This window comes from Urocitellus parryii, chromosome 15 (assembly GCF_045843805.1).
Source record: "Urocitellus parryii isolate mUroPar1 chromosome 15, mUroPar1.hap1, whole genome shotgun sequence".
In the NCBI taxonomy this organism is placed as follows: Eukaryota; Metazoa; Chordata; class Mammalia; order Rodentia; family Sciuridae; genus Urocitellus; species Urocitellus parryii.
Genome location: NC_135545.1, coordinates 6,359,666 through 6,372,750, shown reverse-complemented (window position 1 = coordinate 6,372,750; position 13,085 = coordinate 6,359,666). Strand labels below are relative to the sequence as shown.

Below are 13,085 nucleotides of genomic sequence, written 5' to 3'. Positions count from 1 at the left end.
CAGGCCCAGCCTCCTCCCTCAGACCCAGGGGTCCAGGCCCAGCCTCCTCCCTCAGACCCCGGGGGTCCAGGCCCAGCCTCCTCCCTAGGCCCAGGGTCCAGGCCCCGTTCTCCTCTCTGATCCGGGTCAGAACCCTCAGCCCCACCCCCGGGGTTCCATGGCAACGGGCCTCTGTTCCCCTCCCCCTCCCCTAGAGAACCCAGTTTCAGTTTGACTCGCCTGTGTCTAACCAGTTCCTGCGTCAGACAGGGATGAGCGGAGGGCAAGTGGGAACAGAGAGGGATGAGAGAGGAAAGGGGAGGCTGGGACGGTGGCGGAGGCAGCTGTGAGAGAAGAGAGATGGAGGAAGGAGGCTGGGGAGAGGGGAGGACAAAGGCAGGGTCAGGGGGAGACGGGGACAGAGTTCCAGACAGGCCACAGAGTGTGAAGAGCGGGAGGGCCGTGGGGCTGGGGAGGTGCTGGGGAAACTGAGGGAGAAGGCGGGGAATGGAGCCAGGGAGGAGAGGGACGGGGAAGAGGAGGGCAGAGAAGCCCAGCAAGAGGGAGGAGAGGGTGGGGGGGAGTGGGGCCGAGAAGTGGGGAGAGAGTGAGCAGGAGAGAGACGGGGAAAGGGACCCCAGGAGACAGGGAGAGGCCAAGGAAGGAGCAGTGAAGTGGGGAAGAAGGCGCTGGGCCGCACAGGAAGTCCCCGAGGTTAGGGGCACCAGGGTCACCATGTGGTCTCCGCCTTCCAATTCTTTATTTCCCCTCCCGGGCTTCAAAAAAGAAGAGGAAGCAGGGAGAAGGACCGGGGGTGGGAGGCCCAGGCAGAGCCCTCCTTCCCACCTTCCTGAGACACCCTCCACCCGCCTTCCCAGGATGCAGCCAGAGGTGGAGCCTCTGGGTTCTGCCACCCTGGGCAGCCCCGGCGTGCACAAGGAGGCAGGTACCAGCTGGGCCTGGGGGGTGGCCCCAGCCCTCCGAGTAGCCCTGAGTGAGCCACGGGCATTCTCCTTCACAGAGTCCTGGACAGTGGCTCCTTGGCCTCCAGCTACACTTCTCACAAGCCTCTGCAGGCCCCTGGCCAAGCCTCTGAGCCCAGAACTACATTTCCCATGACCCTCTGGGCCTCTGCAATTGTGAGGCCATTTTTCCCCTAGAGGCCTGAACTCTCCCTTCTCTTCCACACTGAACTCAGCATCTCCCCTTCCTTTCCCTCCCACAGCTCCTCAGTTCCCGTCTTCCTGTCCTCTGACTCTCCTGTCTGCCTGGTCTGGACCCTCTTGTCACCTTCTCCCTGGTTTTCAGTCTCTCTCCCCCGGTCTCCATGGCTCCCAAGTAGTCTTTCTGACATGGCACTGACCCTGGCTGTCCCTGTTGACAGCCCTTTCTGGCTTCCCACTTCCCCACCAGCTTTTGAGGTCCTGTGTGGTCTGTCCCCTCAGGGTCCCCTGCAAGCTCTCCCGGCTTGCACTCTGTGCCTTAGCACAGTTCATTCACTTCCTCAACAGTAATCAATATTTCAGTGAGGATGCATTTGGCTGCAAGTAAAAGACAACTGGACTCAAGATAAAGACTAGGAATTTCATTATTTCACCCCAAAAGAAACCTAGAAGTACGTGTGTGTAGGTAGGGGTTTGGGTTTTGTTGAGTCAGCTACTCAGCCAGATCACAGAAGACCCAGTTTCTTTCTGTAGTCCAGCTTCTTGGTTTGGGATATGTCACCTTTGCATACCATCTGGCTTACCTCATGGTCATATGTGGTTGCTACAGTCCCAGGCATCACCTCCAGAGGTCTTCATTCTTAGATCCCCCAAGTGACCTTTCTCACATCCCATTGGTCAGCACTCAGTCACTTGCCCACTTCTACCAGGCAGAGGAATGGGATTATCATCATTTTAGTCAGGGATCTTAGACTTCCCTTCCCCTGCACACCAATTAGAAGCTTATTGGAAAAAAAAAATTGTAGCTAACTCTACCTCGGACCTCACGTAACAAGAATGTCTGGGGTGGGTACTTGTGGTTTCTGTGAACACTTTCTGGGTGGCTCTGATGAACAGCAAGAGTTGGGAGACTCTAGTTCAAGGTGGATGAGTATTCCCAAGGGAACTGGCGGTGCATGAGCCTCCTGTGTCACCTGGGTGTAGAGTGGACTCTGCCGAATAGGGCCTGCAGGAGGGGGTGCTGGGGGTCTCCTTCCCGCCTGTATAGCTGTCTAAGGGAGCCCGACCCCACAGCATCTCACCCCAGAGGCCCTGCGTGCTGAAGGTGATTTATGGACAAGCTCAGAAGAGCTGAGCGGTGTGCCCCGGGCAGCTGGGCAGCTGTGTGGGTGGACAGGTCCAGCACGGTTGTGGCATTTAGGAACCAATAGCACTTTCAGTTTATCAGGTTGCAGACCTTGACCGAGGCCGCCAGGAGCCTGTGGACGCCCGGCAATTGCCTGGAGGGCCTAATGGACAAACAGGGCAGATGCCGAGTCCCATCTCAGGAATAATTAATCACCTATGACTGCAGAAAGTGCTCTGGTCTTGGGCTAGAGAGGACTCTAGGGAGTTCCTGCAGATGACCCTGTTCTTTTGTCTCTCTTGGCTCCCTGGGCTCACACCAGCCCCTCTGCAGGAAATATCCTTCTTCCTGCCACCTCTTTATTTGGCAGACTCCTCCTTACCCCTCAGGTGTCACCATGGACAGCACCTCCTCTGGGAAGCCTTCCCTGATTGCTCCCAGACTGAGCTTCCCCTACACTTTCCAGTTCCTTCCTTGCTCCCCAGACTGGGGATTCCCAGGCCTCACTCAGCCCTTGGTGTCCAGCATCCTCCCAGGCACAGAGGAGGCCTCTGAGATGCTGTGACAGAATAAATGATAATTATTCAGCAAAAGCTTAAATTACGCTTTTATTACTTCAGTTAATTTAAATGTAGAATCCACCTACATTTAAATTTAAATATAATCTGCATACCTTTCATATACATATCCACGTACATTTAAAGGGCTGTGTTGACATCACTCTTGTAATTTAGAAGTATTTCTTATTTTTTTAATATTGTTTTAGTTGTAGGTGGACACAATACCTTTAGTTTATTTGTTTATTATTATTATTTTTTAATGCGGTGCCAGGGATCGAACCCAGTGCCTCAGGCTTGCTAGGCAAGCGCTCTCCCGCTGAGCCACAATCCGCCCCCAGGATTTCTTATTCCTCATGTCATGTTGTATGAGAAGCCATTGCAGCTGCAGTTTTTCATAAGCATCTTTGACATCTCCAAAGCCACTTCGTGAGTCATTGAACACACTTTTCCAGGGCATGTCATTTTGGTTTTGTTTGTACTAGAGATTGAACCAAGAAGCACTGAACCACTGAGGCACATCCCAAGCCCTTTATATATATTTTATTTATGCATAATATATGTGTATATGTGTGTGTGTGTATATATACATATATACATACATTTATTTATTTATCTAATTTTTGCCTTACATTCCTTTTACCTTTTATTTTTATGTGGTGCTCAGGATCAAACTCAGTGCCTCACACATGCTAGGCAAGCGCTCTACCACTGAGCCACAACCCCAGCCCTTCAAATATATTTTATTTAGAGACAGGGTCTCACTGAATTGCTTAGGGCCTCACTAAGTTGCTGAGGCTGGCTTTGAACTCACAATCCTCCTGCCTCAGCCTCCCAAGTCACTAGGATTTCAGGCGAGTGCCACCATGCCTGCAGGGCATATCATTTTTATTTCTAAGTTATCTGTGATCAAATTTTAAAGAATTTTATTCCAAAAAATTTTAAACATATACAAAAATAGAACTGACGTTGTACAAAAATAGATCGGGCCGTTGTAATGAACTCACACAGGCAGTGGCTCTGATAACTAGCAATACTTTGCTGGTCTTGTTTCATCCAGGCACCCTCCCCCCCACACACACGCTTTTAGGAGGCCATTCTATAGGACAAACTTGTTTTAAGAAAGTTGCAGACATAATTCCATTTCATCCAAAAATACTTCAGCTCACATCTCTACTAGTTACATACCCACTGTGCCATAATTACACTAGCAAAATTCACAATTATTCTTGAATGTCATCCAAACCTACTACATACTCATATCCCATTACTTATGTCAAACATTTGTTTTTTATTTGGTTTTTCAGAATTAAGACCTAGATAAGACGGCATCCGCCTGTAATCCAGCCTCTTGGGAGGCTGAGGCAGGACGACTGAAAGTTCAAAGCCAGCCTCAGCAACTTGGCGAGGCCCTAAGCAACTCAGGGAGACCCTGTCTCTAAATAAAATATGAAAAGGGCTGGGGATGGGGCTCAGTGGTTAAATTCCTCTGGTTCCAATCCCTGGTACCAAAAAATGATGATTAGGACATAAATAAATCCCCTCCCATGGCTTCTGATGATTATGTCCCTTTGAGCTTTATTCAGTCCTTACTATGAACCATGTGCCTGACACAGTGCCAGATGCTGGGACAAAAACAGGGCCTCCGCCCTCCTCCCTCAGAAGATGTGGGGGGACAGGTTCAATGAATATATCACAGAAATAAAGGTCAAAGTGCAGCTGTCTTGAGCACCAAGTGAGCAAGCCTGTGACAAGCTCTTCAGGACTTGGGACTAGACCGGCTGGAGCTGGAGGCTCTGTGCTTGAGGGGGGAGGGGGAGGCCTGCAGGGCAAGAAGAAAGGGAGGAGGGTCAACGTGAGCCCGGGGAGGGCAGGGCTTCTCACAGGCCAGCCTTCAAAAATGCAGATTCTGGCCCAGGAGGTCTGGGCAGAGAGCAAGCCTCCACCATGCCAGGACTGTATTCTGGGGGCAGGGGTCTGGGGGCTTCAACTCCATCTGCCCAGAGGACAGATGGGAGGAGGGAGGATGGGAAAAGAGGAAGAGGGAAGATGGGAACAGAGCAGGGTACCTACAGTGTCCACAGCCTGGAGTCAGAGACCTCCAGGAGCACAGTGGTGTGCTGGAGACGCCTGTACTGGAACACAGGTGCCCCAGGCTGACTTCTGCAAACTGTTTATTAAAACAGCTGGTGCGCCAGTTGCAGTGCCACATGCCTGTAATCCCAGCAGCTCTGGAGGCTGAGGCAGGAGGACCACAGGTTTGAGGCCACACTCAGCAACTTAGTGACACCCTAAGCAACTTAGCAGGACCCTGTCTCTAAATAAAATACAAAAAGGGTTGGGGATGTGGCTCAGCAGCTAAGCACCCCTGGGTTCAATCCCCAGTTGCTGGCCTACTAAAGAAGCAGCCGCTGGCTCGGAGCCAGGAGGGAGTGCTTGCTCATTTTTGTGGTGTGGACAATGTTGGTGATTTTGTGTGGGCAGAGATGCGATTCAAGGTGGTCTTGTCTCCTCCTTGCAGTCACAGAGGCCTTGCCAGGGTGTGGTGTGGGAAGCTGCTCATGTCCTACAGGAGTGCACCAGGGCTTGGCTCTGAGCACAACAGTTCCTGGCTGTTAGAGGCTGCTTTTCTCTCTTCGGCTGCTCTAACAAAGAGACCCCAAAACAAAATAGCATAAAGTTGTCAGAAGTCTACTTCTCTCATGAGCTCATGTAATGGGGGCACGTGGGGTCCATGAGATCATTCAGAGCCCCAGGCTCCTCCATGTTGGTGCTCAGCACAGCCTGGCGTGGAGCAAGCTGGGTTACTGCTACGCCCACATTCCAGCCCAAGGAAAGGGGGAAAAACCCAAGGCAAGCAATCTCTTTTAAGGAAGTGACCGCAGAATCTCACCCTTCACTCTGCTGGCACTCTGTGGGCGAGAGCTTGGTCACTGCCAGGGAGGCTGGGCAGCTGTGTGCTGGGTACCTCTCGGGGAAGAGGAGCTAGAACATGTGGGCAGCCAGGAGTAAGCCAGAGAGCGGCTAACCCACAGCCGGTAGTCAAGAAGGGGCCAGAGGAGGAGGCTGGTTCTGAAAGGTTGGAAAAACAGCAAACTAGATGCAGATGTTGCTCCTGGAGCTAAGTGATGCTGCTGCCCTGAGAAGCCAGGCAGGGCCACCGGAAGAGGTCACAGAAAGGAGCAAGGCCCTTCCAAATGGGTCTCACTCCAACCTCCCTCTGGCGCCCCCTTCAGGCAGAGCCTGATGGGAACCAGGTGTCAAAGCACTGAGAGGTGATCAGTGGGGTCCAGTCCCAGCATTTCAGACCCGGCTGAGTTGGGAACTAAGGGACAGTAGCACAGCACTGACCTAGGAGCTATCCTGGGTGGTGTAGATAGCACTGAGTGATCCCCAGTTAAACCAAATCATGACTGAGGAGGGCTCAGGGCAGTGACACTGCATTCTCTGTCCACAGGAGCCCTCCTTGTGAACCTGGAGATCCCAGAAGACACACAGGCCCAGATCCAGGGCAGGCCCATCAAATCCTCGTGAGTGGCCTCTGGCCCCATGACGTCTGATCTCAGCTCCCACAGATGTGACAGCAATGACCCCTGACCTCAGATGTTCCTGCCTGTCACTCTTTCCCCAGGAAGCAGTACCTGCGGCAGGTCATTGCAGAATATGAGGCACTGGACAGAGAGCTCCCATGCATTCGGAAGTTCTCCATGCCACCTGCTGCCCAGCCCCTTTGCCTCTGCATGGAGACCTCCGTGAGTGACCCCTGACCTTTGTGGCCCAGGGCCTTAGTTTCTGCAGCTTGGGTGGTGGGGCTGAAAGGGCACAGACTCAGGATCGAGGTGGCCAGGGTTTTAATTCAGGCTCTGTGGCTTACCAGCTGTGGCTTTGGCACTGGGACAGTTTGTTGAAAATTGATTGTGAATTTGTCAAAGGATTAGTCATTCAATTTATCACTGCTCATCCCAGAGGGGTCTGAGAGGTTTGGGGGAATACCGAGGACAAAGGGGTCCTGCATTCCATAGGCTAGAAAATTCTGTAAATTTTCAAGTCTAACAAAAACTCATAAGGAACTACTCAGGCTTTTGACAGATTCAGCAAACAGGTCATCGGGACCCCTGGGCAATCCCTGCTCTTAGAGTAGGTAATGTGCAGGTTCCAGGCACCTGATACTGCAGCGAGAAGAGTTGATATTAATAGGAACTTAAGGTGCACCAGGCACCGGCCTCCGAGGTGTCCCTAATTTGTGTGCCTTGGTACCAACACAGGGATTGTTCTCCTTTTAGGGACCAACTCCCACCCCATCACTCCTCTCCGGTGGAGTTTTGAGGAAGGGACCCTTCAGCTCCTGCTCCTCCCCACCTAAGCCTTGCCTCTCCGGAGGTGAGAATGCGTTTTCACTTAGCTCCTCAGTAACGGTATATGCTTTAACAACTCTGAATCGCTTTTGAAATTGCAGTCTCATACTGAAAACGTGGCTGGTGATCAAGAGATTCTTCTGAATGTCAAAACGCCACGACCCTTATGTTTTCATAACTGAACATCTTTTAAATGCAAATATGGCTTTAAAAGGAAAAGTTACAATTTAAATCCTGGCAGAAATCTTCAGGAGCTTAGAGTACCATACATCGCATTGCTGGAAAAGTTTGTGGTAGACTGCTGAAGTTGGCCACCCTGGGAATCATTCAGGCAACTGTTCATTGGCTTGGCGAGAACTGAGTCTCTGGAGAATGACCTCGAATGACAGTTGACGCTGAAAGATACCTATCGTCCCCTACTCCCGTTTGACAAAAGCAATAGGACCCGGGGATCAAGCGCGATCCCCGCTCCTCAAACGCCACCTGGGACCAGGTTCTGCAGGGCGTCTAGGGTGGTGACTTTCTGACTAGGACTGAAGGGTGGGACCAGGTCATCAAGGGCTGAAGCTCTTCGACTCCCCCAGGAGGATTTTACCCACCTGGAGGTGCTGGAGGCGCTTGAGGCCGAGTTGCCCGGGGCCATGGAGAGCGGGTGCGTGAGCAGCATCCGCTTTGAGAACGTGAACGTCATCTGTGGAACCGCGGGCCGCCGGGACCGGTAAGCCCGCGTGGAGGCGGGGCTGGGAGCGTGGAGGGCGGGGCGAGGAGCTGGGGGCGGGGTCAGAGTAAGGGCTGGGAGACCCGGAAAGAGCAGGGCGGAGACAGGGCGCCGGGGCGGGGCCGGGAGAGAGCTGAGAGACGGCGGGAGCTGCGCGCAGCGGGGAGCCCGACTTTGAGTTAATCAGGCAGTGACACGACCAAGACCAAGACCAAGGCCAGGCCTTGATGTGGAGTCCCAGCCTGGAGAAGCGGCTATGAAGGGGCACTGGATTGAAGACTGGAGTGGCAGGTCCGGGGGCGGCGGTTTGAGAAGGGGGAGCCTGTGATTAGGGGGCAGAGAGGACCGAGCTTGATGAGGGTCAGGGCACGGACTGACCTCGGCCGGAGAGGACCTCAGGGACGGAGTGGCTACAGTCAGTAAACGAACAGGGACCCAGCGAGGGACAGAGGGCAGCGGAGCAAGTTCCCCTTTGGTGTTCGCCCCGCCCCTTTCCCTCGGCCCCGCCCCCGCAGGTGGCTCATCACGGTCACCGACTTCCAGACGCGCTCGCGCCTGCTGCACTCAGGGATCAGCCCGAGAGGGATGGCTCACTCGCTGGTGCGCCACGACGAGCTGCTGCTGGGCGACTACCGCCTGCACCTGCGCCGCGCCCTGGTCCGGCGGCACATGCTCCAGGCTCTGGGGGCGGAGCCTACGGAGGAAGACTGACGCGCAGGGCGGGCCCCAGCTGCACACCGTCCCGCGGGCCTGGGCGTCCCCAGCCAAACCCCGGAGGAAAGGGGGCGTTGCCTCCCCAGGAAGGAGGCGGGGCCGGCTCGAGGGGGTGGATACTGTGAGTTTAATTATAAAGAATGACCTGGTACAAAAGCCATTTCTCTCTGCAAAATCTTGGTGGGGAGTCAGGGGGAGGGAGGTGATGGGGGGTAGGGACGAACCCCCACATTATAACCCCGCCTCCCTAATCGTACTCCAGTCCCTGCAAATGGACGCTGGGGTCCCAATCCCTCGAGGGAGGAACCGAGGCCAGCGGAAGGGAAGACCCGGGCGCCGGGGCTTTCAACGCATGTCATCCCTGTCTTAGCTAGAACCAGACGTCTTCATCCGCCCCCTCCTCTTCCTCCTCCCACCCCCCCTTGGAAGACAATTCTTGGGCTTTTATTTCAGGTTTTTTTTTCTGGATTTTTTTTTTGTGTGTGTGTGTGTGTGTTCTAGTTTCTTTTGCTTTGTATTTTCTTCTTTTGTTATTGTTTCTTTTTGCTTTGTCTCTCCTCTCCACCCCGCGCTGCCCCCCCATCCAGTCCCTCCCCCCTCCCCCACCTCTCCTCCCCCTCCCCACCCCCAACACCCTCCCCAACCCCGCGGCACCCATCCAGAATGAACAAGCCCTTGATAGACAGGTACCGCGCAGGCCCCCTGCGGACTGGGGGGCATCCGACAAGGGGGAGGGGGCGGGTAGGGACCCAACGCAACTTCTGCTCCTCTTCTCGCCATCCCTCCCCCCTCCCACGACCCTCCCGCAAGTTTCCCCGCAGATCCCTGACGTGGTGAGGGGAGGGGGCAGCCCCCTCCCCTCATGGGCGGAGCGCCCCCCCCCACTCGGGGGTAGGGGGCAGCAGAGGGGAATGGGCTTGGGGGACGGAGGGGGAGCTCCCTTCTTTGGCAGCTGAACATGGTGGGGGGGACCTGAGGGCTATGCCCTCCCCCCTTTACCCACAGCAGGGGAGGGGGCTTCCAAGGGGTAGGGGTGGCTTAAAATTCCCAAGCCCCAGGAATAAGGGGAAAGGGGAAGCGTGCGGGATGGAGCAGCCATGCTGGAGGGAGAAGGGGGGGAGAAAGGAGAGAAGAGGAGAGGAGGAGGAGAGTGGGGTCCTCGTGCAAAACGGAGGGACAGGTGGCCCAGGAAGGGCAGGGAGAGTAAGGGGAGAGAGCTGGAAGAGAAGGGGAGCTAGCGGCAGAGGAGGGGTGAGAAGCCTGGTGAGCAGGAGCAGGCAAGCACCGGCCTTTCTCCAGGGAGTGAGGAGAGCAGGAGGGGCGCAGAGCATGAGAACAGCCACAGAGCTGTGCCTGGGCAGGAGCAGAAGAGAAGGGTGTCAGGAGAGGGAGGGGCAGTGCAGCCCAGAAGCGTGGGAGATGGGTGTGCAAACAGAAAGAGGGGGCAGTGCACGCTCTCCTGGGAGCTGCATTAGCGGAAAGGCAGAGGGGTGCAGCAGGTACCCGGGTGCAAAGCATCACAGAAGGAAGAGGCTCCCGGGGGAACAGTGAGAACGCAGGGGAGGGTGCACGTGACCGCGAGTGTGCAAGAGGGTGTGTGAGAGTCAAGAGTGGAGGTGGACAAGGGTCTGAAGAAGAGGGGTGCAGGGAAATGGGACCTGGCAACGAGGAGGGGAGTGAGCATTTGTGAGAGAGACAGTTCTGTGAAGCAAGTGTGCAAAAGTGACAGTGCAAGAGGTTGAGGGAGAAAGTGGCAGGGGAGGGGTGAGAGTGCCACTTGGAGGAAGAGGTGGGTAGAGTAAGAATCTGGGGGTTCATGATAAAGAAGAGAAAGTGCTTCGACGTAAGCAAATGGAGGTAACTGTGTGCGGAGGGCTGCACGAGAGAGGAGAGAGCACCGACAGACGGACAGTCGGACAGACGCAAGGACTGAGCAGAGAAGGCTCCCAGGGAGCTGGGGGGGGCGGGGGTGTGGGGTCCGGATGGGCAGGGAAGGTGTGTCCCACGTGTGTCTGCATCATGGGTTCAGAGAGGCTGAGGGGTCTGAGGCTGTAGGAAGTGAGGTGTGCACAAGAGGGTCCCAGCGGAAGAGTGTGAGCAGAGTCAGAGCGGAGGGCGCAGAGCAGAGGAGGGAGCCAAACGCAACGTGTGCCAGGAAAACAGCGTGTCTGACAGCTGAGGGGGCCCGGAGCCTGGACGCAAAGGCGAGTGTGCAAGACAGCGAGAGGGCCAATCTGTGCAAAACTGCAGCCCAGGGAAGCGGGTAGAGGCAAGTGGGCGTGCAATGGAGTGCGCGTGCAGGAGGGGCAGCCTGTGTGCAGGGGAGGGGCGAGGGGGGCTGGGGCCGGCCGGCAAGGTGGGAAGGCTGCTGAGAGGCGGCAGGTGGTGGAATCTGAGGGTGCCCCCTTCCCCTGGGGCCTGGGAGTCAGGCCCCCATCCCGTCAGGCTCAGGGCTGACCCTCTATGGCTCTGTCTGACCCCTCCCCCCAGAATCGACCCTTCCCTCCTTCTGGATCCCCGTGTCCTTTCTTCCATCGCCCCCTCCGCCCCCTGTCACAAAGCAGTCTTGTGTCAGCCGCCCCCTCCTGTAGGGCGCAAAGTGTCCGGCCTGCACAGGGCCACCTGGTGGCCCAAGGCCTTGGGAGACGAGGGCAGGGCGCAGTTTCAGCAGAGTCCCTGGCCCAGGGAGAGAATGGTGGTCAGGGTTCAGAGGTCAGGAGGCCAGCAGGCTCAAGGGTACTGTGGACGGGCTGGTCCGTCCAGGCCAGCCATCACCTCTCCAGGAAGAATTTGAGAGCCCGGTCAATGTTCATGCGGTGGCCCACCCTGGTCACACCCAGATCCACATAGTCCTCCTTGGTCAAGGCGGGCAGGTGGGAGCCATCGATCTCGTGGTCCAGGAACCGGGCCCGGTGCTCAGCCAAGCCCAGCCACTCGAGCCAATCGGCCACATCGAACTTGGTCCAGAACCCCAGAGGTTTAGCGCCAAACGGCTTGTCCGGGGGCAGCGAGAGCAGGCGGGTGGGTGAGAGGGAGCGCGAGGCCCCCGACAGAGCTCCTCCAAGGCCCCCGGACATCCCCGGGTGTGGCGGCACGAAGACAGGGGCAAACGGGTCAGCGGAGCCTCCTGCCCCTCCGGTGGGGGAGCCACGGATGTCAAAGAGGCCCGGATAGAGGGGTCCAGAAGGCAGGATAGGCAAGGACGAGGGCCTGGGCGCAGGGCTGACCTTGTGCTCCGAGGTGGGCAGCAGCGAGGGGCTGGGGGCCCGCCGGAGCAGAGGGGGCCGCATCTCGAACTCCACGCCCTGGAGGTGGCGGGTGGACGTGGAGGAGGAGGAGGCCGAGGGTGAGGTGGCCCCTGGGGCTGCAGCTGCTGAAGGGGGCACGCCGGTTCCAGTGGGAAGTGGTGGCAGAGGTGGTTTGGGCCAGTTCTGAAACAGGCTGCTGACTGGTTTGGAGAGGAGGGAGGACTGGGAGTCGTCGGAGAGCCTGGAAGATGACCAGGGGCGAGGGTGGAGGAGAGGGGTGCCGGGGAGAGAGAGGCCAGGACAAGATATGGGGAGAGAGACACGAGGGTGGGCAGAGAGGTGGAGAAGAGAGGCAGGGAGAGATGGGAGGAGCACAGGGGTCAGATGGACGTCAGGACAGAAATGAAGGGAGAGAGAGAGGAGAGGACAGGGACAGGGTGACAGTCAAGAGATGAAAGAAAAAGAGACATTAAGTGATAATAATAATAATCGCCATCACTCACTGCTGCTCACGTGTGCCAGGCATCGTTCTAAGTGCTTTCCATATTGCATCTCAATTTAATCCCCACGACAGCCCTGACGCAGGTTACTATTATTATCATTATCATCATCATCATCAGCACAGAGAGGTTAAGTAACTTGCCTAAGGACACACAGCCAGGAAGTGGCAGAGCCCGGTTATATGGCACCAAAGTCTGAGCTCTTAACCACTACTCTATACTGCCTTTCGGGTTATGGCCAGTCATAGCAGAGTGGAAGACAGGGAGACAGTGAGAGAGAAACAAAAAGAGGGTGGGCATTCAGGGGAGAAAGATGGATGGGGACAGGGGACAGAGAGAGAGAGAGAAAGAGAGATGAAGAGAGGGAGATGAAAGAGAGAAGAAACAAGGGGAGAAATAGGTTCCCCTCATCCCTTTACCTCCCTCCAGTACAGGCCCACCTCAGGGCCTTTGAACTGGCTGTTCCCTCTGGGTAGCTCACTCTTTCCCCAGACAGCCTGGTGATGGGCCCCTTCCCTTCTCCACTCTCGGCTCCTCTTGCTTGTTTTTTGAGAGACCTTCTATAACCATCCCATTATTTTATTTTTCTTAAGGATGGTTGAAATCATTCTGTGCCCCCCGCCCCCGCACCAGCCTCACTAGACTGTGGGCTGTGGGGTCTGTGCCCTGCCTTGTCCACTCTGGAGCCCTCCTCACCCAGAATGGTACCCAGCACATGGCAGGTG

General features: G+C 55.9%; 2 protein-coding genes across 4 annotated transcripts in view; one reads left to right on the top strand and one right to left on the bottom strand.

The window, feature by feature from the left end:
- The first annotated feature begins 858 nt into the window (after positions 1 to 858).
- On the top strand, positions 859 to 8,666 carry C15H19orf81 (chromosome 15 C19orf81 homolog). 2 transcript variants are annotated; one of them, XM_026406429.1, is made up of 5 exons: positions 859 to 925; positions 6,283 to 6,355; positions 6,457 to 6,577; positions 7,765 to 7,898; positions 8,414 to 8,666. In XM_026406429.1, the coding sequence occupies exons 1-5, from the start codon at positions 859 to 861 to the stop codon at positions 8,607 to 8,609; spliced, it is 591 nt and encodes a 196-aa protein (XP_026262214.1). In that variant the 3' UTR covers positions 8,610 to 8,666. The 2 variants fall into 2 exon arrangements, with proteins under 2 accessions (XP_026262214.1, XP_026262213.1); XM_026406428.1 differs by having other exon boundaries at positions 6,457 to 6,581; positions 7,748 to 7,898.
- A 2,717-nt stretch (positions 8,667 to 11,383) lies between these two features.
- Positions 11,384 to 13,085, bottom strand: part of Shank1 (SH3 and multiple ankyrin repeat domains 1) — a 40,843-nt gene continuing 39,141 nt past the window's right edge. For both annotated transcript variants that reach the window (XM_026406351.2, XM_077793161.1), the window contains one exon: positions 11,384 to 12,101. In XM_026406351.2, coding sequence (XP_026262136.2) covers positions 11,384 to 12,101 — 718 coding nt within the window. The remainder of the gene's footprint in view (positions 12,102 to 13,085) is intronic.